Source organism: Neolamprologus multifasciatus, chromosome 9 (genome assembly GCF_963576455.1).
Source record: "Neolamprologus multifasciatus chromosome 9, fNeoMul1.2, whole genome shotgun sequence".
Classification (NCBI taxonomy): Eukaryota; Metazoa; Chordata; class Actinopteri; order Cichliformes; family Cichlidae; genus Neolamprologus; species Neolamprologus multifasciatus.
The window spans coordinates 565,490-586,431 of NC_140447.1; the positions used below are offsets into that span (position 1 = coordinate 565,490).

At 40.9% G+C, this 20,942-nt stretch overlaps 1 protein-coding gene across 2 annotated transcripts in view; it reads right to left on the reverse strand.

The window, feature by feature from the left end:
- l3mbtl4 (L3MBTL histone methyl-lysine binding protein 4) overlaps nucleotides 1-20,942 on the reverse strand; it is a 28,887-nt gene that overhangs the window by 2,056 nt on the left and 5,889 nt on the right. For both annotated transcript variants that reach the window (XM_085172946.1, XM_085172945.1), the window contains 14 exons: nucleotides 18,052-18,156; nucleotides 17,843-17,978; nucleotides 17,676-17,767; nucleotides 17,428-17,570; nucleotides 17,215-17,291; nucleotides 15,264-15,349; nucleotides 15,063-15,173; nucleotides 13,534-13,648; nucleotides 13,313-13,412; nucleotides 11,390-11,518; nucleotides 11,073-11,150; nucleotides 1,686-1,768; nucleotides 305-465; nucleotides 77-139 (listed from right to left, as the gene is read on the reverse strand). In XM_085172946.1, coding sequence (XP_085029072.1) covers nucleotides 77-139; nucleotides 305-465; nucleotides 1,686-1,768; nucleotides 11,073-11,150; nucleotides 11,390-11,518; nucleotides 13,313-13,412; nucleotides 13,534-13,648; nucleotides 15,063-15,173; nucleotides 15,264-15,349; nucleotides 17,215-17,291; nucleotides 17,428-17,570; nucleotides 17,676-17,767; nucleotides 17,843-17,978; nucleotides 18,052-18,156 — 1,479 coding nt within the window. The remainder of the gene's footprint in view (nucleotides 1-76; nucleotides 140-304; nucleotides 466-1,685; nucleotides 1,769-11,072; nucleotides 11,151-11,389; nucleotides 11,519-13,312; nucleotides 13,413-13,533; nucleotides 13,649-15,062; nucleotides 15,174-15,263; nucleotides 15,350-17,214; nucleotides 17,292-17,427; nucleotides 17,571-17,675; nucleotides 17,768-17,842; nucleotides 17,979-18,051; nucleotides 18,157-20,942) is intronic.

The following is a 20,942-nucleotide window of genomic DNA, read 5'->3' on the forward strand; positions in this document are numbered from 1 at the left end:
CAGGAACAGATCAGATCATTGCCACTGTCACGTCATTAGCTCTACACCACCAGATCATCTCGTCCGGTCCTCTCACCTCGTCTCTGAACTGTTTGGCCTGTTCCTCACAGCCGGGGAGAGACTCTATGAAATCTGACACCTTAGAGGGAAAGAGAGAAAAAAATCCATTTGTCATACAGACAGTCAGTAAAATGTGTGCAACGCAATGTACGTTAATACAAATAAACCGAATGAGCACTCTTATTTACTATCACCACATCAATTAGTGAACTACACAGCTGCAGCATCTCTTTTGCTCTCTGACCTGTTGGACGCTCCAGTGTTGGACAGTCTCAGCGTGGACTCCTGCGACACCTGGCAACAATTTGCGGTGTTGCTCCCAGCATAGTGACAGGTCGCGGCTGGGCTGTGCTGACATGGCTGAGAGGAAGACAGACTGGTGGAGGGCGGCCTGAAGACTGGATTCTAGAGGTCAGAAACACCAGTCAATGACAACCACATGGCAAAACATCAACAACAAAAATGACAACACCTCAGTACCAAACAGCAGTGGCTTCATAATCAAACACAACCAATAACAGTGAGAACAACTTTAAACTCAAATATAGAGATTTCTATTCAACCAACAGGGGAGTGAACAGCAACATTGATTTACAATATGAAACGTTAATGTGGTGTGACGTCCTCCACAAACACTGTTTTTCACAGTAAGACACTGAGAGACCAGCAGAAACCCCGCAGAGACCTGCCACATACCAAATATGAACTTATTTAATATGTGGAGAGTCAGCAGGTCTCACCACTAAACACGAAGATGGACATCACGTGATCCTGATCAATCAGACGATTGGTAATTGGAAAGACTCGGATGTCCTTTACAGGATTAAGCACACAGAGAACAACTAAAACTGCAGCTACCATGGTGAAATGTTTCCATAGAAACAGCCACCTTATCTGCCTGCTGTTTCCATGGAAACAGTGAAGAGAGCAATGTTGTTTCCAGAGTGTGGATGAGTTTATATGTCAGTGACCGTTTCCACCATCACAAACAGCAGCGTTGTAGTTTCACCTTTTTTATGCCACAAAACAGCTGGAACACATCCTGCAATGCTGCAGCTGCAGATATGTCACACCTCACCTTTATTTCTGAGACATATGTGTCTGCTTTCTGTCTCATATGTAAACTCCCATTCAAAAAGAGGGGCTGATGCATCTGGAGCTGTGTGCTAACTGACCCTGACCTGAAGAAGTTCAACACATAAAAATCAGGTATTATCAATGACAGATTGCATTTTATACAGGCTTCGGCTGATTTTAATCTAATTTCAGGCTCATTTTAAGCTTGATTATAATAATAATAATAATAATAATAATAATAATAATAATAATAATAATAATAATATAAGGCTAATTTTAGGGATAGACCAACTGTGGGTGTAGGGAGAAATTGATACACTGCAGAACATGTCAGAGTACTGCTACACTTTAAACTGCTGATGTCTGTATGTTTCTGCATACAGCACTTCAAACATGAACATCTGTGTTTGTATTCAGTAGTTTAGCTGCTGTTGTCTCTCTGAAACCTGACGTCAGCGGTTTGATGAATTCTGCAGTATAATGCAGAACAGTGAACAGTGAAGGAGCAACTCTCCACCACCACCCTCCCCTCTCTCCCAACCTAGTACCTGGGCTGAGGACTCTGAGACGAGGCTCCTCCTCTTCCTGTTTCACACGAAGGAATGTGGTTGGCTGGGGCATTCGGGTGGTTCTAGCCATAAAGTAGAATACAAGACAACCATTATGAGTGGAAAAAAACAAAGAAAATAAAACAGCATTCTATTCAATTCAATTCAATTCAATTCAATTCAATTTTATTTATATAGCGCCAAATCACAACAAATGTCGCCTCAAGGCGCTTCATAGATACAGAGAAAAGCCCAACAATCATATGACCCCCTATGAGCAAGCACTTTGGCGACAGTGGGAAGGAAAAACTCCCTTTTAACAGGAAGAAACCTCCGGCAGAACCAGGCTCAGGGAGGGGCGGGGCCATCTGCTGTGATTGGTTGGGGTGAGAGAAGGAAGACAGGATAAAGACATGCTGTGGAAGAGAGACAGAGATTAATAACAGATACGATTCAATACAGAGAGGTCTGTTAATACATAGTGAGTGAGAAAGGTGACTGGAAAGGAAAAACTCAATGCATCATGGGAATCCCCCGGCAGCCTACATCTATTGCAGCATAACTAAGGGAGGATTCAGGGTCAGTGAAAATACAGTGGACTGTGAGTCCACTGTATTTTCACTCTACTGTGAGTCTATATTAAACTTAAATATTCAGAATCACTTGTGTATTTGAACAGGTTTTACTCACTGTGGGATCTCACCCTGTTCTCAAGACAGAACTTATTAAGCCAATTATTCTAAGTCAGGGGTGTCAAAGTCAAATACACAGTGGGCCAAAATTCAAAACTGGAACAAAGTCGCGGGCTAACATTAATATTTATTGAAAAAAAAAATCTTCCTCCAGATATAAGAATGAATCTTTTCTTATGGACTCAAACAAGTTTTGCTGAAAAGCTGAATATGGAACAAGCAAAGTTTAATACTAAACAATATATATATTAGCTGTATAATACCAGTAGGCCAGCTCTAATAGCAATTTGGTATGGCTTCGCGGGCCAAATGTAATTAGGCTGCGGGCCAAATCTGGCCCGCGGGCCAGAGTTTGACACCTGTGTTCTAAGTCATCTAAAAGTGATGGAAACCTTCAATTCAATTCAGTCTTATTTATACAGCACCAAATCACAACAAGAGTAACCTCAAGGTGTTTTATACTCTAAGGTAGACCCTACAATAATACATACAGAGAAAAACCCAACAATCATATGAGCCAATATGAGCAAGCACTTTGGCGACAGTGGGAAGGAAAAACTCCCTTTTAACAGGAAGAAACCTCCGACTGAACCAGGCTCAGGGAGGGGCGGCCATAAGCCGCGACCTGTTGGGGTGAGGGGAGGATGACAGGACAAAAGCCATGCTGTGGAAGCTTGAAACTTGAATTACAAGTATGATTCAATGCAGAGAGGTCTATTAACACATAGTAAGTGAGAAAGGTCACTGAAGAAGAAACACCCAGTGCATCATGGGAATCCACCATCACCCTACATCTATTGCAGCATAACTGAGGGAGGATTCAGGGTCACCTGGTCCAGCCCTAACTATATTTGCTTTACCAAAATGGAAAGTTTTAAGTCTAATCTTAAAGGTAGAGATAGTGTCTGTCTCCTGAATCCAAACTGGAAGCTGGTTCCACAGAAGAGGGGCCTGAAAACTGAAGGCTCTCCCTCCCATTCTACTTTTAAATACTCTAGGGCATAAGTGTCAAACTCTGGCCCGCGTATTATTGTAGGGTCTACCTTAGAGTATAAAACACCTTGAGGTTACTCTTGTTGTGATTTGGTGCTGTATAAATAAGACTGAATTGAATTGAAGGTTTCCATCACTTTAGATGACTTAGAACACAGGTGTCAAACTCTGGCCCGCGGGCCAGATTTGGCCCGCAGCCTAATTACATTTGGCCCGAGAAGCCATACCAAATTGCTATTAGAGCTGGCCTACAGGTATTATGCAGCTAATATATATATATATATTGTTTAGTATTAAGCTTTGCTTGTTCCATATTCAGTTTTTCAGCAAAACGTGTTTGAGTCCATAAGAAAAGATTCATTCTTATATCTGGAGGAAGATCTTTTTTTTCAATAAATATTAATGTTAGCCCGCGACTTTGTTCCAGTTTTGAATTTTGGCCCACTGTGTATTTGAGTTTGACACCCCTGCTCTAGGAACAACAAGTAAGCCTGCAGTCTTCAAGCTAAGAGCTCTAATAGGGTGATATGGTACTACAAGGTCATTAAGATAAGATGGGGCCTGATTATTTAAGACCTTGTATGTGAGGAGCAGGATTTTGAAGTCAGTTCTGAATTTAACAGGAAGCCAATGAAGGGAAGCCAAAACAGGAGAAATCTGCTCTCTCTTTCTAGTCCCTGTCAGGACTCTTGCTGCAGCATTTTGGATTAACTGAAAGCTTTTCAGTGAGTTTTAAAGACATCCTGATAATAACGAATAACAGTGGTCCAGCCTTACTGTTTGAATGTGGTCAAGTGTGGTTTTAGGTTATATAATCTATCTTATATAACATCTACTCAACTATCACCCACACACACTGCAAAATATGAACTTTATTCTGAAAATGAGAAAGTTCCTGAAGAAATTTTATTATGCCAGTGCATCATCAGTAGCCAACAGGAGCAAAGGATTCCTTTCTGGAGGTTGGAAGAAGTATTGGCAGCATAATGTGGGTACTTTGAAACAACCCAAATAAAGCCAGCTAAAAAGAGGTGACTCAGGCTTGAAATCTCAAAATTATTTTAAAAGGCCAAAGTATTTACAGCCATCCTGTTTACACAGCAATGACCATAAATCAAGTCAATGAGGCAGCCATAGGGCAATAATTTGTAGAGAAAAAAATATTATGAACTTTCATGAACCCTGATAATTAACTGTAATATTGTTGAGCTTTTATTTTGAAAGTCAAGTATTACTTGTTGAAATAATTATATGTATGCTAAAATAATTAGACACCTGAATTTGTGTTTCAGTGTGAAAGAGGCAACTATAAAAGTGTTACATGTTATTTTATTATATATTGAATTTTATTTTGAAAGGTCAACACATTTAAACACTTCCTGTTTGTAAAGTAGCACTCATAAAAGGAGCAGTATGGCATCATTTGCAATGCCAGATGTAGATGTGATAAAAACACACAGCGTACGAAGCCACCTAATCCTAAATTTGCTCAGTGAATTCAGAGATGACCTGGAATTTCCAGCTAAAAGGAGTCGTGGAATTCCAGCATAAACAAAGCTTCTTCAAACGTTTCCATTTTTGGTGTTTTTTACTGTAGCCTTTGTGGCCAAAATGTTACTGTTAAAGGGGTTGATGTGAAGTACTTAAAGAAGGGACAAACCAGGGGGGAGACAGGAACCTATCCTGACAGTAATCAGGCCTTGGTGGACATCAGGCCGGGATGTGTGAACAGCAGCACATTTTTCCTTTTGATGTTTGGAATTGATTCGACAGATTGAAGGTGCCGTTTGGTGTTGTTAATAAATTCTATAACGTATAGCAAAAATTGTCATAATTTCAGGACCATGGGCAGTGCACACCATTTTCAAAGTCAAAGTCAATTTTATTTATATAGCACATTTAAAATAACTGTTGACCAAAGTGCTGTACATTTCAAATAATCAAAAGAGATAAAAGCATAGGAAGACATGACAACATTTTAAAAAGAAGCATAAAATAGGAAGATTTGAGTAAGAAATAAGACAAACAAAAGTAGTAAAAAGTCATTCTGATTTAAACGCGAAGGAATAAAAGTGGGTTTTCAGACAGGATTTGAAAGTGTCTAATGGGGAGGTCCTGATGTGAAGGGGCAGTCACAGCAAAGGCTCAATCTCCTCTGTGCTTTAATCTGGAGCATTTGGAGCATTTGATCTGCAGACCTCAATGATCTTGCAGGACTGTACCAGTTCAAAAGATCAGAAAGGTATGAGGATGCTAACCTGTGCAATACCTTAAAAACAAATAATAAATCTTAAAATCAATTCGAAAACTAACTGGCAGCCAGTGTAAGGATCCTAGTATGGGGGATGTGTGGTCTCGCTTGCGTGTGCCAGTTAGTAACCCTGAAGCCTGAAGCCTTTTGGACCAGCTGAAATTAGCTAACTGATGACAGACTAACACTTGAGTAAAGACTATTACAAAAGTCGAATAGTTCTCTCAAAGTCTCTAGAACAGAGGAATGGCTTCACTTTTGTTAGTAGCCGGAGATGAAAGAAACTGGTTTTGATTACAGCATTGATCTGTTTATCAACCATTGATAAACAGAGTTCTTAATGATAGTCTTGTAATTACTGATACTGGACGCTCTATGGTCCCAGTTTTATTGGACCTCTCTTCGGCTTTTGATATGGTGGACCATAACATCTTATTATTAAGACTTGAGCACAGTGTGATACCCACAGAGGCACTGCCCTTGACTGGTTTAAATCATACCTCGCTGACAGGTCCTTTGTGGTTAACTTGGGCACCTTCTCTTCCTCTGCACTGGCCTGTTGCAGTGTGTCTCAAGTATCAGTTTTAGGCCCTATTCTTTTTCATTGTATTTGCTCCCTTTAGGCGCAATCTTTGAAAATACAATACTAGAGCAGGGCAATATGGCCAAAAATATTTGAAAATTTGCGATAATAATATAACTGACGATATAATTGATGCGAGACAAAATACAACTCCACAACTTTACTAGCGCAAAAAAAAACCCCATCCATGCATTTCCACTTAAAAAAGCAGCTGTTTTTTATGTGCATTAAAGCTATATAAAAATTTAACAGTGCAAATGACAGGGACTAGAAGGAGAGAGCATATTTCTCCTGTTTTGGCTTCCCTTCATTGGCTTCCTGTTAAATCCAGAATTGAATTCAAAATCCTGCTCCTCACATACAAGGTCTTAAATAATCAGGCCCCATCTTATCTTAATGACCTTGTAGTACCATATCACCCTATTAGAGCACTTCGCTCCCGCTCTGCAGGCCTACTTGTTGTTCCTAGAGTATTTAAAAGTAGAATGGGAGGGAGAGCCTTCAGTTTTCAGGCCCCTCTTCTGTGGAACCAGCTTCCAGTTTGGATTCAGGAGACAGACACTATCTCTACTTTTAAGATTAGGCTTAAAACCTTCCTTTTTGCTAAAGCATATAGTTAGGGCTGGACCAGGTGACCCTGAATCCTCCCTTAGTTATGCTGCAATAGATGTAGGCTGCCGGGGGATTCCCATGATGCATTGAGTTTTTCCTTTCCAGTCACCTTTCTCACTCACTATGTATTAACAGACCTCTCTGTATTGAATCGTATCTGTTATTAATCTCTGTCTCTCTTCCACAGCATGTCTTTATCCTGTCTTCCTTCTCTCACCCCAACCGGTCGCAGCAGATGGCCGCCCCTCCCTGAGCCTGGTTCTGCCGGAGGTTTCTTCCTGTTAAAAGGGAGTTTTTCCTTCCCACTGTCGCCAAAGTGCTTGCTCATAGGGGGTCATATGATTGTTGGGCTTTTCTCTGTATCTATGAAGCGCCTTGAGGCGACATTTGTTGTGATTTGGCGCTATATAAATAAAATTGAATTGAATTGAATTGAAATGCAAATTCCTTGCTGAAAGTTTAACCAAAAGGCATTTCTAGTAGAAATGGGCTGACATATCCTGAGCATAACCATGTATAATATCCACTGAAGTTAAAAAGAGGTGCTTTGCAACATTAAACTGCTTTGTGCCAAATAAAAAAGTCAAATATGTATTTTTCGGACCATAAGGTGCACGGGATTATAAGGCACATTAAGCAAAACAGTCAGATAAATCAAACTTTATTCAACTCATTCTTCCCATGTTGTTGCAGTATATTAATGACTAACCTCGTATTGTGGATGGATTATCTCAGTTGTTCTTCTGACTGAAGTTTGGTCCGTTTACAGCATCCTGCCATGCGATTGCATTTGTCCCTAACCATCAGGAACCCTCACGTTAACTTTTAAGTGTTAGCTTAAATCCCCCAGCTTCACTGTTTATGTTATGCTAACATAGCTGTATCGCTAGCGATCACGTAGCACATCATTATATACCATCTAGCCCAACTTCAGTAATCCTACAAACGTAACTGCTGTTTAGTTTCCTGTCTTCATTTATGTTGGAAGTGATAGCAGAGCTGTACGTTTGAATGTTTTCAGAAATCTCTCAGTCAGAACATGCTATATCATGCTTAGGTAACTAGCGAAACTAGCGAGCTAACTTCCGCTAGCTTCCTGCTAACTTCTAACTCCGTTAAATGTAATAAATTCTGTTTTCATGGATGCCTGGATGTTAATCTTCATAGTTACACCTGGTAAAGCAGCAATGCTGATTGTTTTATTAAAGATGAAAGAATTTAGACAGTTTTTAACTCTCAGTGATGCTAGAGTGTTCGTTTGACTTTGGGACCTGAATCAGACGGAGTTTAGGACCCAGATTACTCCCAGATTTACGAGCACCTTAGTCCGACAAATACGGGAATAACGACAGCCCGCTTGCATGTTCTACAAAAAAATGTGCTTTGTTGTGTGTCTGACGGACAAACACCAAACCAGTTCGACATCACTGAAGTTGCACCATTTTTACAAACCAATTCTGGTTCATCCGTTTCACTCAACAATCAGCCATGTGCGTATGAAAACAAAGGCACTGCGCATGCGCGTTTTACCCATATTCTATCGCGATATTTCATTTTCTTATTGTTGCCTAACATTGTACCAGTATCACCGTGAACGGTATAATATGGCCCAGCCCTATACAATATCACCTTTCACTGTTACGCCGATTACATACAGATCTATTTTGACCTTGTTGTGTCTCTGCATTAGTTTCGAGAATGCATGCGTGAGGTCAAAGAATGGTTCCTGAGTAATTTCCTTGTCTTAAATGATAAGAAGACTGAGATCATCGTGTTCGACAGTAATATCCCTCGTGTCCAACTTCATGCAGCTTTGGGTCCCTTTGCTAGCTCTTCTTTTGACTATGTCAGTTAGGTGTACTGCTGGATAGCTCGCTCAAACCCGATACCCTGTCTGCTGTACCGAGATTTTGCTTCCACCAACTGTGCCATATCACTAAGTCTAGGCATTATGTTCCACATGAGGACCTGGAGAAGCTTATTCACGCTTTTGTGACCTCCAGGTTGGATTATTGCAATTCTCTGTACTTCGGTCTTCCCTCCTCCTTAGACTGCAAACAGTCCAAAATGCGGCGGCCCGCCTCCTGACTGGTACCAGGAAATTCTGCTCTATTACTCCTGTTCTAGCTGGCTTGCACTGGCTGCCCATTAAATACCGTATTCAATTTAAAATATTACTGCTCATGTTCAAAACCATTAATAAATTAGCGCCGAGTTATCTTAGTAAACTTCTTAGGCCACATGCTCCTGCTAGAACACTTAGATCTGCTACTCAACTACTTCTGACACAACCTAGATCTCGGCTGAAGTCTTGGGGTGACCGTGCGTTTGCTCTGGCTGCCCCGGTACCTCCCCCTCGCTATCCGTGCCTCTGATTCTATTGCACTGTTTAAATCACGACTAAAGACCCACTTATTCAATCTTGCCTTCCCTTCTAGTTAACATTTCACTTATGATTTCACATTATGTACTTTTATGCTTATTTTAATTCTTTGTTTGATCTGTATCTGCTGCTTCTCCTATGTATCTGTGATAGTGATCTGCTTGCATACCTAGTACTTGCTTTGGTCCTACTTCTATTTACCTTTCTTTTATTCTCTATGTTACTTGTTAAGCGCCTTGGTATACCCTTGGTTTTTAAGTGTGCTTTATAAATAAAGTTTAATATTATTATAATTCGTGTCAAAAATCACTCCTAGGTTCCTTGCAAAAGGTTTTCTTTTTTTTATAAATTTCTAAAGGGCCAAAGTCGTAGTGGTCACAGGGACCAAACGCAATGACCTCTGTTTTTTGATCATTTAAATTAAGAGAGTTTAAAGCCATCCATGCCTTAACATCTTTCAAACAATCTAATAAAACCTTCAGAGGACACACAGATTTAGATTTCAGTGGCAGGTAAATCTGTGAGTCGTCTGCATAACAATGACATGAGAATTTTTTTTTATTGAGCCCATTGGGAGCATATAAATCGAAAAAAGGACTGGGCCAAGAATGGACCCCTGCGGAACCCCACAAGAAAGAGAGGTTTCTAAACTCATGAGCTGCACTACATTTTTTATTTGCGGGCCTACACAAATTCAGCTGCATGCATTAAGACAATATATAATATATAGATCACAAATGTACACACGCACAACTCCCTCATGAAATCTCTCAAATTCACTTTTTTCACTAAACAAATCCAACAAAACTGTCACCGTAGGCCTACATTTAATGTCCACATGTATAACCTTTATTCATGTACATGCTCTTCTGACTACAATGTAACAAACTGCACCTGTCCTTTTAATAAATTACCTGCAATTAAACAGCATCTATTGGTTTGTGAAATAGCACTAGATTACAAGGTTCTTGTGAGATTGGGCATGTCCAACTCAAACTTTTGTAAATCACCCATAAAACTACTCACACCAGTGCTATTTGGGGAATGTACTCACATGCTATTTCGCCTCATTTAGGTAATCTGGCTCTTTGTATCAATCATAAGACTGGGATTAAACTTTCTATGTCTGCAACCCTGCTAGGGTCCACTCAGGTTAGAGTGACATACATTTCATTATCACGTAGTGAGCATCAGAGTCCGTGCGGATGTCTGTGTGCCTCCCTTATTTTGTGAGTTCACAGACTCATCTGCGGAAAATTTTAAAAGCCAGATAAAGAGACAGCTGGAAATAGGGGCTGAATAGTCTAATAAACCTGATTTATAATTGTGTGGCTCGATGCTATTCCATTAGCACAGTTAATGATGAGAATAAGAAATCTGACAAATAATATATAGTGTGTCTCAGTGCTATTCATAGTTTTCAGTCACGTGACCAACTTGCTACCCTGGTGGGGAAAACATTATTCCATCATGATAGCCAATCGTGGACCATCCTGCAGGACAGATGTGCGAGGAAAAACAAAGATGTGAAGAGACACTGTGTCAAAACTATAATAACTATAATAAATCTGACGAATAATAAACAGTGCGTCTCAATGCTACTGCACTGGCAAATTCAATAATTATAAACCTGACAAATAGCTGTGTGCATCAGTTATATCACACACACAATTACTGGCACACTCAATAATAATAATAATAATAATAAATCTGATGAGCCTTGCCACACTCAGTTAGGTGACAGAGTGCGACAGGCAGTAGGAGATAGAGATATGTCTGAGTAATGTCCCTGATTACGGGCTAATTTTAGGGCCACTTTTCTTACAAACACTTAACAGGCAAACAGCATCTTGCCTCATCTTCTCACTCTCACCTGTCTGTCAGCCTTCTTCTCTTGCCAAGAGGAACCAGCAGCTCCTCGTCTCTGGGTTCTGCCTTCTGAAAGCTCGTGCTGTTTAACACAGAGAGAAACAGACACCATGTAAACACCACTTGTTTTTCAGAATTATTTGCAGGACAAAATAATGACCAGCTGTTATTCTTCTGGAATAATAGAAATAACAGAGATCCTCTTACTGTAGACGCCATTTCCCATTCTATGTTTGTTTACATGCTTGGAGAATCTCTATTCTCAGATTTAACAGTACAAGATCCACAATAAAAGCATTTTCTCCACCAGTCTACAGTTACCTGTCTGACTGGTTGTCATGCTGGCGCACGGTGACAGGTATGAGGGTTATGACTCGTTCTCCGCCCAGCCTATCAGGAAGCACCATCTCCTTACGCATGTTAATGTCAGAATATGGACAGCCAAAGGCACTAGGTGACAGAGTCAGACAAACATTTAACAAAAGAGAAACACAAACACCGAGAAATTACAACCAAGCAAACACGAATCACCATCAACAGAAACAAGTCAGCAAGCACAAGCATTACAGAAATATGACTCCTCTGTATTTAGTCATAGGCAGGTACGCAGTATTTTGAACAAGCTGGAGGCGTGACAGAACTGGCTAAGTCCAACACAAAAGTGTGTTACAGTAATCCAACTGACACGTGTATTACTGTCGCAGTAGCAGCTGGGTCTAAAACCCAACATTTCAGTCTTCTTTTCATTCAAATGTAAACAGTTCAAGGCTATCTGAGCTTTAATTTTCAGCAAGACATTCAATAAGTGGTTTAATTGAGATCCTTCTCCTTAACCCTTTTAAGACCTACCATAGAACCAAGTCCGCCAGAGCTTATATTATATTTTTACATGCTGTGGAGCCATTTTTGGGAGCATTTCAAGTTGATATACATCAACACAACTGTTATAGCCCATATTTTAATAATATGTATGCATTAAGTCCATAGTAACTACATTAATTGCAAAAAAGTGCAATAAACTACAAAAAAATTGAAAATCGTTTTTGTTTTTTTAACATATATTTCTAGTTAGAGAAATTTAAGAGGTTTATCCCTCAAAACTGTAAATACAAAAAAGTTGCACAAAATAGTTTCCCACCACAGGAAATTTATTTTGAGTGTCTTCATAGTTTTATTTTTAAAATACACCAATTTTTATACACTGCAGGAAAAACGAAAATAAATATTAAAAAAGCAGCATATGCATCAAAATAAACTATTTCCAGCAGTAAAATTTGAGTTCTTAGCATCCCAGAAACGACACAGAAAGTCATAAAGTCAAACATAACCTTTAAAAACACCAGTATAGGCTCATGAGGCCTTGATGGTAAAAAACTACATTTCCGCGAAAATGACGTCACTTCCGGTTTCGGGCAGGTCATGGCGGACATGCGATAGTTCGCACTGACGTCTATTCTAACGTAGGAAGTGTTATGAACAGCTGATCGGATCGGCAAAGCATGTTTCTGGAATATTATGTTTTTGTTGCTGCAAGTGCTTTTTATGCAGTTTTTGCAAAGCTATATGTGGAAGGAAACTGTGACCGAGGACAAGCTGATGGCATAAGATGTAAGTACAACTTCTCTGGTTTCATATGCAAAAAAAATTATTGCGCTAGCTCACGTGGTTGCAGAGCTACCGGGATTTAAAAGTAGTTGCGCAAAACGGCGCGTGCCCGCTCTGACTGGTTTTAAAGGGTTAAAGGTATGCTTTCTAAAAATGGATCCCAAAGGAAGGAAATAAAGTGAGAAAAGCAGTGGGTCTAAAATCTGCAAATTTATCAATGAAAAAAGTACAGAAATGTATTGCACAAATCAGATGAGGCTTCCAAACAGAAAGACTGTGAGGCATCAGGAACGGAGTCAATGGTCTTACGTGGGTTATGACAGTCAGATAAAATAATTCTCGATGGTCATGGTCTTTTAAGATTTGAACTGACACCTGGAACTTGTCCTTCTTTGACCTGTGTTCAGCTCTGCGACACTCCCGTCTGATTGCACGAGTTCTATCATTATCTATCAAATTTTGGGTCAGGGATCTGTGGGGTGGGTGAGAAAGGTACTTGTGATTTCTTTGTGTAACAGGTATCTGTGGTTTGTGAGACCGGTTTCTGTCACACTTAAAAGGGTAAATGTTCCTGTGATGGTTGTATGAGGTAGGTACCTGTAAGGGAATTAACTGTAGTGTTGTGTATGAAACAGGTACCTGTGGTGTCCAGTGTATTTGGCTCCTTTGATGTGTCCGACTCCTCTGCAGCCTGCAGTAGGACATACTCCCTGAGAGGGGGAGGGCAGGTGGGACAAACCTGTCTCACACACATGATAACAATGAGTGAATCTGTCCTGCTATAACTTTCCTTCTGAACTGTAACACTGTCTGACCTGTCTGTCTGACTAGTCTGTCTCTCTCTGACCTGTATGTCTGACCTGGGGGGGGTTCCAGTGGATGTCCAGTGCGCTGACACCAGCCAACAGGATGCAGGTCGCAGAGGTCGCTGTCACACCACACATCGAACTGTGTCGACCACCCATCGTAATGAATCTGTAGACACACGCCTCGTTAAATACTTCCTGGCATCAAACGTGCACACTCGACTATTGAGGTATCTCATGTCACGTCATGCGCGTGAGAGGTGCTTGCTGTATTGGATGTGTGCTAGGGGAAAATGTGGACTCCCTGACTGGCTGCCAGTGGTTCTGGGAGGTTGCTGGCTACTTCTGGGTGAAATTGGGTACAAAGAAAGTGCTGCAGCAAAAACCTAATAGCGATTGCTCTTGGTGTTAGCAAATTGCCAGTTTGCCTGCATCTTGATGCATAAACTTTTCTGGAAGGTTATCTGTAGTTTTTCATGCAAATATTACCTGCTAGCCAAGCAATAGTACAACTTGAAAAAATGCAACACAAACTGAAAATGGAGAAGATAAAATCTGTGTTTTAACAGGGGGTTATATGACTGGTTTATAAGCGTGATTCACTTGAATTTAGCAACTGTTTTCACAGTAATTCAACCTCCAGCAACCACTTACAACAAGTCAAGGAATACTTATTTTTCTCCTCACTAACTCATGACTGGTTGTTGTCAGACTGGTCTGGTCTGGTCTCTGTGACTGGAGCCTTATTCACTAGGTCCTATATTCTGACCTATATTCTGTCACATGTCCAAAATGGTAGACGAGTTAACGATTATCACTACATTAGGCAAGGCAATTTTATTTGTATAGCACACTTTCAGCACAAGGCAATTCAAGGTGCTTTACATGATTAAAATAAAACACAAAAAATAAAACATAAAACACTATAAAAGTAAAATACAATAAAACATTTACAATAAAACAATAATCAAGACAATAATTTATATGAAAAAATTAAAACAAACGGGTAGAGAGCCATAATAGGATCAGTTACTTATAAGCAAGTCTAAATAAGTAAGTTTTAATTTTAGACTTAAAAGAGTTCAGTGTCTCTGCAGCTTTGCATTCTCCCGATAGTGTGTTCCAGATGTGAGGAGCATAGAAACTAAAAGCTGCTTCTCCATGTTTAGTTCTGGTTCTAGGGACGGTCAATAAACGAGAGCTGGAGGACCTGACTGATCTAGATGGTTTGTACCATGATAGCAGATCCCTAATGTACTCTCGTGCTAACCCATTCAAAGATTTATAAACTAATAACAGCACTGAGCCAGTGTAAAGACTTTAGAACTGGAGTAATGTGCTCTATTTTCTTGGTTTAGTGAGAACACGAGCAGCAGCCTTCTGAATCAGCTGCAGTTGTCTAATAGATTTTTTAAACCTGTGACGATACTGTTACAGTAATCAAGGCGGCTAGAGATAAATGCATGGATGAGTTTTTCTAGGTCTCCTTGTGTCATCAGTCCTTTAATCCTAGAAATGTTCCTCAGGTGATGGAGGGCTGACTTTGTTATGACTTTTATGTTACACACACAGATACACATTACCTTCACCCTGTAGTCCTCTGTGTCTGTTACTGTGGCAACGCGTATTAGCATAGGGTTTCTCCTGTCAACTGCCTCAAGCTTATGGTTCACCTGGAAACCATGTGGCACTCTCTGTTGGACAAAAGTACAGGAGAAGCTCTAAGTTACCAGAAACAGCTTCCTGATTGGCTCCATGTTTGCATGAGCCTCCTCAATCCTCACCAGAGTAAAGGCTGAAATAGGAGCAGCAGTAGAACCGGTCTCCTGAAGGTATTCCTCCCAAACAAAGTTTTCAGGGTTGGGGTGACCTGAAAAATAAAGTACTACAGAGTTTTACAGAGGAATACTATATGGAAAATTATTATGTGCTTAAATTACTGTATATATATAATAAAAAAAATACACATGACATATATGTAATTGCAAGGAGGTATTTCTGTAGTCTATTGATTACTAGATAGTGGAAAAGGGGTGGGATTAAATAAGCTCATGCTTCTTCCTGCTCCTTTTTGAACATGAAAGTTATTTGTAGTTGTGGTTGCTCGTTTTCTTTTTGTTTTGCTTTGTTTATTTGTCTCTTTTAATTCTATGTTGTTGTACTTTTTTAACATGTTCAAAATAAAGATTCAATCAATCAATCAATCTGTATAGGGTGTGTTGTCAATTAGCAGCTGGTTCATTTGTGCTTTGTCCTTCTCCCATATGCTGTTCCAGTATTGCTCAGTCTCCAACCTTGGTGATGCTGTTCTCATGTTGCCACTGAGAGTACACCTTGGATGGTTCTGCCTCCGATAGTTGGTCAACCTCGCTCCGTGCTACCTTGATCTTGGCCCCTAGTCTCCTTCTCCACCGAGGGTACTGCTTTTTTTTTGGCTATTCAAATGGTAACTTAGCATCTCACTGATCACTGTTACCAGAGTGTAGATCAGCTGGTTGGTCTCAGTAATGGTCGCGGTAGGTATTGTCCGTAGTGCTGCATTCACATCAACTAGTAGATCTTCAGATGGTTCCGAGGGTACTTCACGTAATCTTGGTAATAGGCTACGGAGTGTCCAGGTTTCAAGCTTCACCGTGATCCTATGTTTCAGGTCAGTTCCTCCTGAACTCACCGCTTCCTTCCTCCATTATACTTGGGGCTTAGTACTAGGGCTGCACAATTAATCGTTAGAAAATCGCGATCTCGATTCATACTTCTGTGCGATCTCATTTCCAAATGACAACGATTAAAAAAAAAAATTAAAAAAAAAGACGACAACGATTGTACTGCATTTTGATCCGGGACGTAATCTGCATGAAAACAAGCGCTCACTCTTCCTGCTCAACAAATGACAAGGGCGGAGCCTTATACCACAGAAGCTGGCTGCTTAAATCGGCAGGGAAAAAACAACGGAGAGCACGTCAGGGATGACGAGAAAGTGACAGGAGAAAATCCGTCCCGGTCAACCACCCAAACATCAATAACGGGAACCTTATACAGCGCTTCCCTATACCCGTCGAACTCCCGCAGGCACAAAGAAATTACGGAGGCTGTTACTTATCACCTGACCAAAGATATGACTCCATCAACACTGTGCAAAACGAGGGATTTAGGAGAATGATCAACACCCTAGACAAACGCTACGCAGTGCCGTCCCGCAACTATTTTTCTATTGTCACACTACCTGCTCTATACACGCAGTGTCGAGCAACGGTGGAGACGGAATTACAAGCAGTGCAACATTTTGTGGCAACAACAAAATGTGAGACATTTGTTGTTTTTATGTTTATTTATTGTTTTTATGTTCAGTCTCAACTGTTACGAAGTTGATGTGCAGTTAATAAGTGCAATAAATATTTATACTGGGAAAGAAAATCGTGAGAGAATCGTGATCTCAATTCTAAGCCAAAAAATCGTGATTCTCATTTTATGCAAAATCGTGCAGCCCTACTTTGTACCCAATCTCAGGTACCCGACCTGGCGTCCGGGCTCCCCCTTGCCGTAGCATTTGTGTTGCACCTCGTCAATCCCTAGCTGTCAGAGCTGTTCCTTCTTCCGAATTTTGGAACACTGAGCTACTAGTTGTTTCGCCATCAGTCTGGATGCTGGGTATCGATGTGTGAGTGTGTTTGTTATTTGCCTGTCATTCTATGGTAATGTAAGTTTGTAAGCATAGAGTTCAGAAGGACTGCATACCCTGTGGCGCAGTAAGAGGTCGTCCCTGTTCTTCACACCAGCCCACCGGATGGATGTATGGACTGCTACTGTCACACCTGGTGGATCAACCATCAATCCATAAACCCGGTTTAAAACACGTTAAATAATAAATATCAAGTGACATGAAACAGCTCCAACACTACAACCTAAAAATACCGAAAACAGAAAAAGTCTGTCGTCCTTCTGTCTCACCAGTAATCATATGTGTCATCCCAGTTGTCAAAGTGAACAAGGAAGCAGTCATCGATGACATCAGCAACAGAGGCGACACAGACAAGTCCAGGATTCTTTCTGTCGACTGCCTCCAATTTCATCCCCACCCTGAACCCACATCCCTAAAAGACAGGCAGGGGATAGACAGATACTTAGTCAGACTGACAAGAGTATCTTGACTGCAGTGCAACAGGTGAACAGAAAGGTTCGACAGACTGTATACTGACTCCAGTGCAACATGTGAACAGGGCTGCTGGTGCAGACTGAGAGTCTGTGGACTGAAGGTACTGCTGCCAATCAAACTCTGTCTCACTGTGACCTGCAGACAAACAGACAGGTGTGGTAACCCATGCCATGTAGTTACCTCTGATGGACTGGTCCACTTGTTTTTTACCTTTAGGTGGATGAAGCTTGTGGTTGTGCTCTTTACACCAGCCTGCCGGTCTAATATTGGGTGAATCTGCATTTACCCAGAAGTCATAACACTCTGAGTACCCATCGATATGAAGGCGTAGCCGACAGCCAATCGCCTGATAGAGACAGGAGGGCAATGAGACTAGATCCAAACAGGAATGCGTATGTGGATGTGAGTGACAATTTTACCTCTGCAATGGTCACCACACAAAACATGGAGGGGTGCATCGGGTCAATGCCTTCCAACTTCATCCCAACTTTAAAACCAGTTTTTCTACTAGGAAAGGTCTGAGACTGAGAGTCGGGTAAAAGAGACAGAAACAGGTCAGAGAGAGTCAGGCAGAGAGCAGACAGATGTTTTCTTTTTTTACTTTTAAATACTTTAAAGATATTTAAAGTATTTGCACAACAATTCAGACAGCATAACAAACTTGCTAACCATTATTTAAAGATAACAATTGTTCTTTAACATTTTGTGTTGTTCCAGCAGTTACAGTGATGCAGATTGCAGTGCAGGAAATGCATCTTCTAGTTTTTATTTTCCCTATTTTTGGAACCCTATCAATACCTGAAAGACTAATACCCAAATCTATTATTTATAATTCTAATTTTAGATTTATATGTTAAAGGGGAAAATGTTTATGTGAGTGCAGTGAGACTGTGGATTTGAACAAATCAAACACCTTGGAACTGTTAAGTCTATAAAAAAGGCTAAAAGGTTGATTGTGTTTTTGTAGCTAGAGGGTGGAGGGGCATTCGGTGGATCTTTGAGCCAAAGACAAAAAAGGTTGTCACTTAAAGCGGTCCCCAACCCCCGGACCGGTACTGGTCCGTGAGTCGTTTGGTACCGGGCCGCGAGAGTTGAGGCTCAGGCATGAAATGTATAGTTTTCAGGGTTTTTATCGGTTTTCAGCGTTATTTTGTTATCGTTTTTATCGTTAACTCGGTTTTCCTGGGTCTTTTCACGTGTGTTATGAATAAATCTTCTTTTTTTCGGTACCGGTACTAGTTTTATTTTGTTGTATTTATCCGCGACACCTTAAAGGCCAGTCCATGAAAATATTGTTGGGCACAAACCGGTCTGTGGCGCAAAAAAGGTTGGAGACCGCTGACTTAAAGTATTGGCTGGGGATTGTCAGCACAGTGGTGCAGTGGTTAACAGTGTTGCCTCACAGCAAGAAGGTCTTCAGTTCACCTCCATCACCTGGGCTGGGCCATGTGCAACCAATTTGGTTGCACATGCGACCTAATCTCTCAATCGTGCAACAAAAGACAATCCTAGGTCACACTAGTGCGACCAGCCATTCGGAAAAAAAAAATGTGTGTCTCTGTGTGGTCAACAACAGACACACATTATGCTGATATCGTGGTCTAAACTGATCAGAGATAGTCAAGGGCAGGACTTCTCTGATTGGCTGTGGTCCAGATATTCCTGTAGGCCTACACGTGTGCGTTTGAAAGTGTAGGCAGAGAGAGCTGAGCAGCCTAGGCCCAATAGAAGTGGATGTAGCTGTGGGTAATAAGAAAAGATAAAAAGAACAATTGATAACGTTTTCGTTAAGTTAAACCCTGATCCGTTCAAAATTCATAGCCAGTGCTCTGACACGGAGCCATCACCCTCTCAGGTTATGGCTAGCACTGGAGACAGCATCAGATAACGAGCCACATACGATCGACTCCGAAGAGAGCCAGTTTCCCTGGCTGAGATACAGTAAAGCTGACAACATGATGCACTGACCATGGCCGGCAATACTGCATTTGTGACTGGTGCTAATACGTTTCAAATTGAACTGCTGAAAAAGCACAGTGTATCCAGACAACACATTATACGCCGCGATAAATGCACTGCAGGCAGCAGCAAACAGGTCGTCAGAGGAGACGAGATAATGATTAAGTTTAACATTGCCTACGATACTCCCAAAGAAGAACTTCCGTTCACTAAGTTCAAGTCTGAAATACGTTCAAGCCGTTTTTCCTCACAAGAAAAACGGCTTGAACATAAACCCCACGTACAGAAATGATGTGGTGTATGCCCAGTTTATAGATAAGAGTAAGTGTTGCACACTGTTGCACTGGTGCACAGCCTCTCTCTCTCTGTGTTAGCCCTGCGACAGACCTGCGATCTGTCCAGGGTAGGGCTGCTCGATTATGGCAAAAATGATCATCACGATTATTCTCACTGAAATTGAGATCTCGATTATTTGACGATATTTATTTAACAATAACAATGTGTTGAATAATGACTTTAAAGATTGTCAAAAAATAATATAAAATAGTGCAAATACTGATAACAGTGCAAATGTTTGCAATATAAAAAATAAATGAAAAATGTAAACATCTATGTTTAGTGAACTTTGCAGTGTTGCTCTGTGGTGCAGCTACGACACTGTAGCAAAGTTTACACACTGTGTCTACTTGATCCACGTCTGACTGAACCCATAATGTTTCCACACCACTGAAGTTTTTTTTACCTCTTTTCAACCAACGGCAGTCACTCTCCTCTCCAAATAACTTCTGCTTAGCTTTCCGAGCTTCCCTCGGGTCCTCTTAATCAGTGGTCCCCAACCCCCGGGCCTCGGACCGGTACCGGTCCGTGAGTCGTTTGGTACCGGGCCGCGAGAGTTGAGGCTCAGGTGTGAAATGTATAGTTTTCAGGGTTTTTATTGGTTTTCAGCGTTATTTTGTTATCGTTTTTATCGTTTACTCGGTTTTCCTGGGTCTTTTCATGTGTGTTATGAATAAATCTTCTTTTTTTCAGTACCGGTACTAGTTTTATTTTGTTGTATTTATCCGCGACACCTTAAAGTCCATGAAAATATTGTCGGGCATAAACCGGTCCGTGGCGTAAAAAAGGTTGGGGACCGCTGCTCTTAATTGTTGTGGCACATGTTCGAAATGCAGAGAGGTGCGCTCGATTTGCCACACAGAGCAGCACGAGAGTAAAGCACGAGGGAGGGGCTAATAATCGGCTCAGTCATTTTTAATGATCGTTGAAAGCCCAGATCGTAATCGTGATTAAAATTCGATTTATTGAGCAGCCCTAGTCCAGGGTGTACCCTGCTTCTTGCCCTATGTTAGCT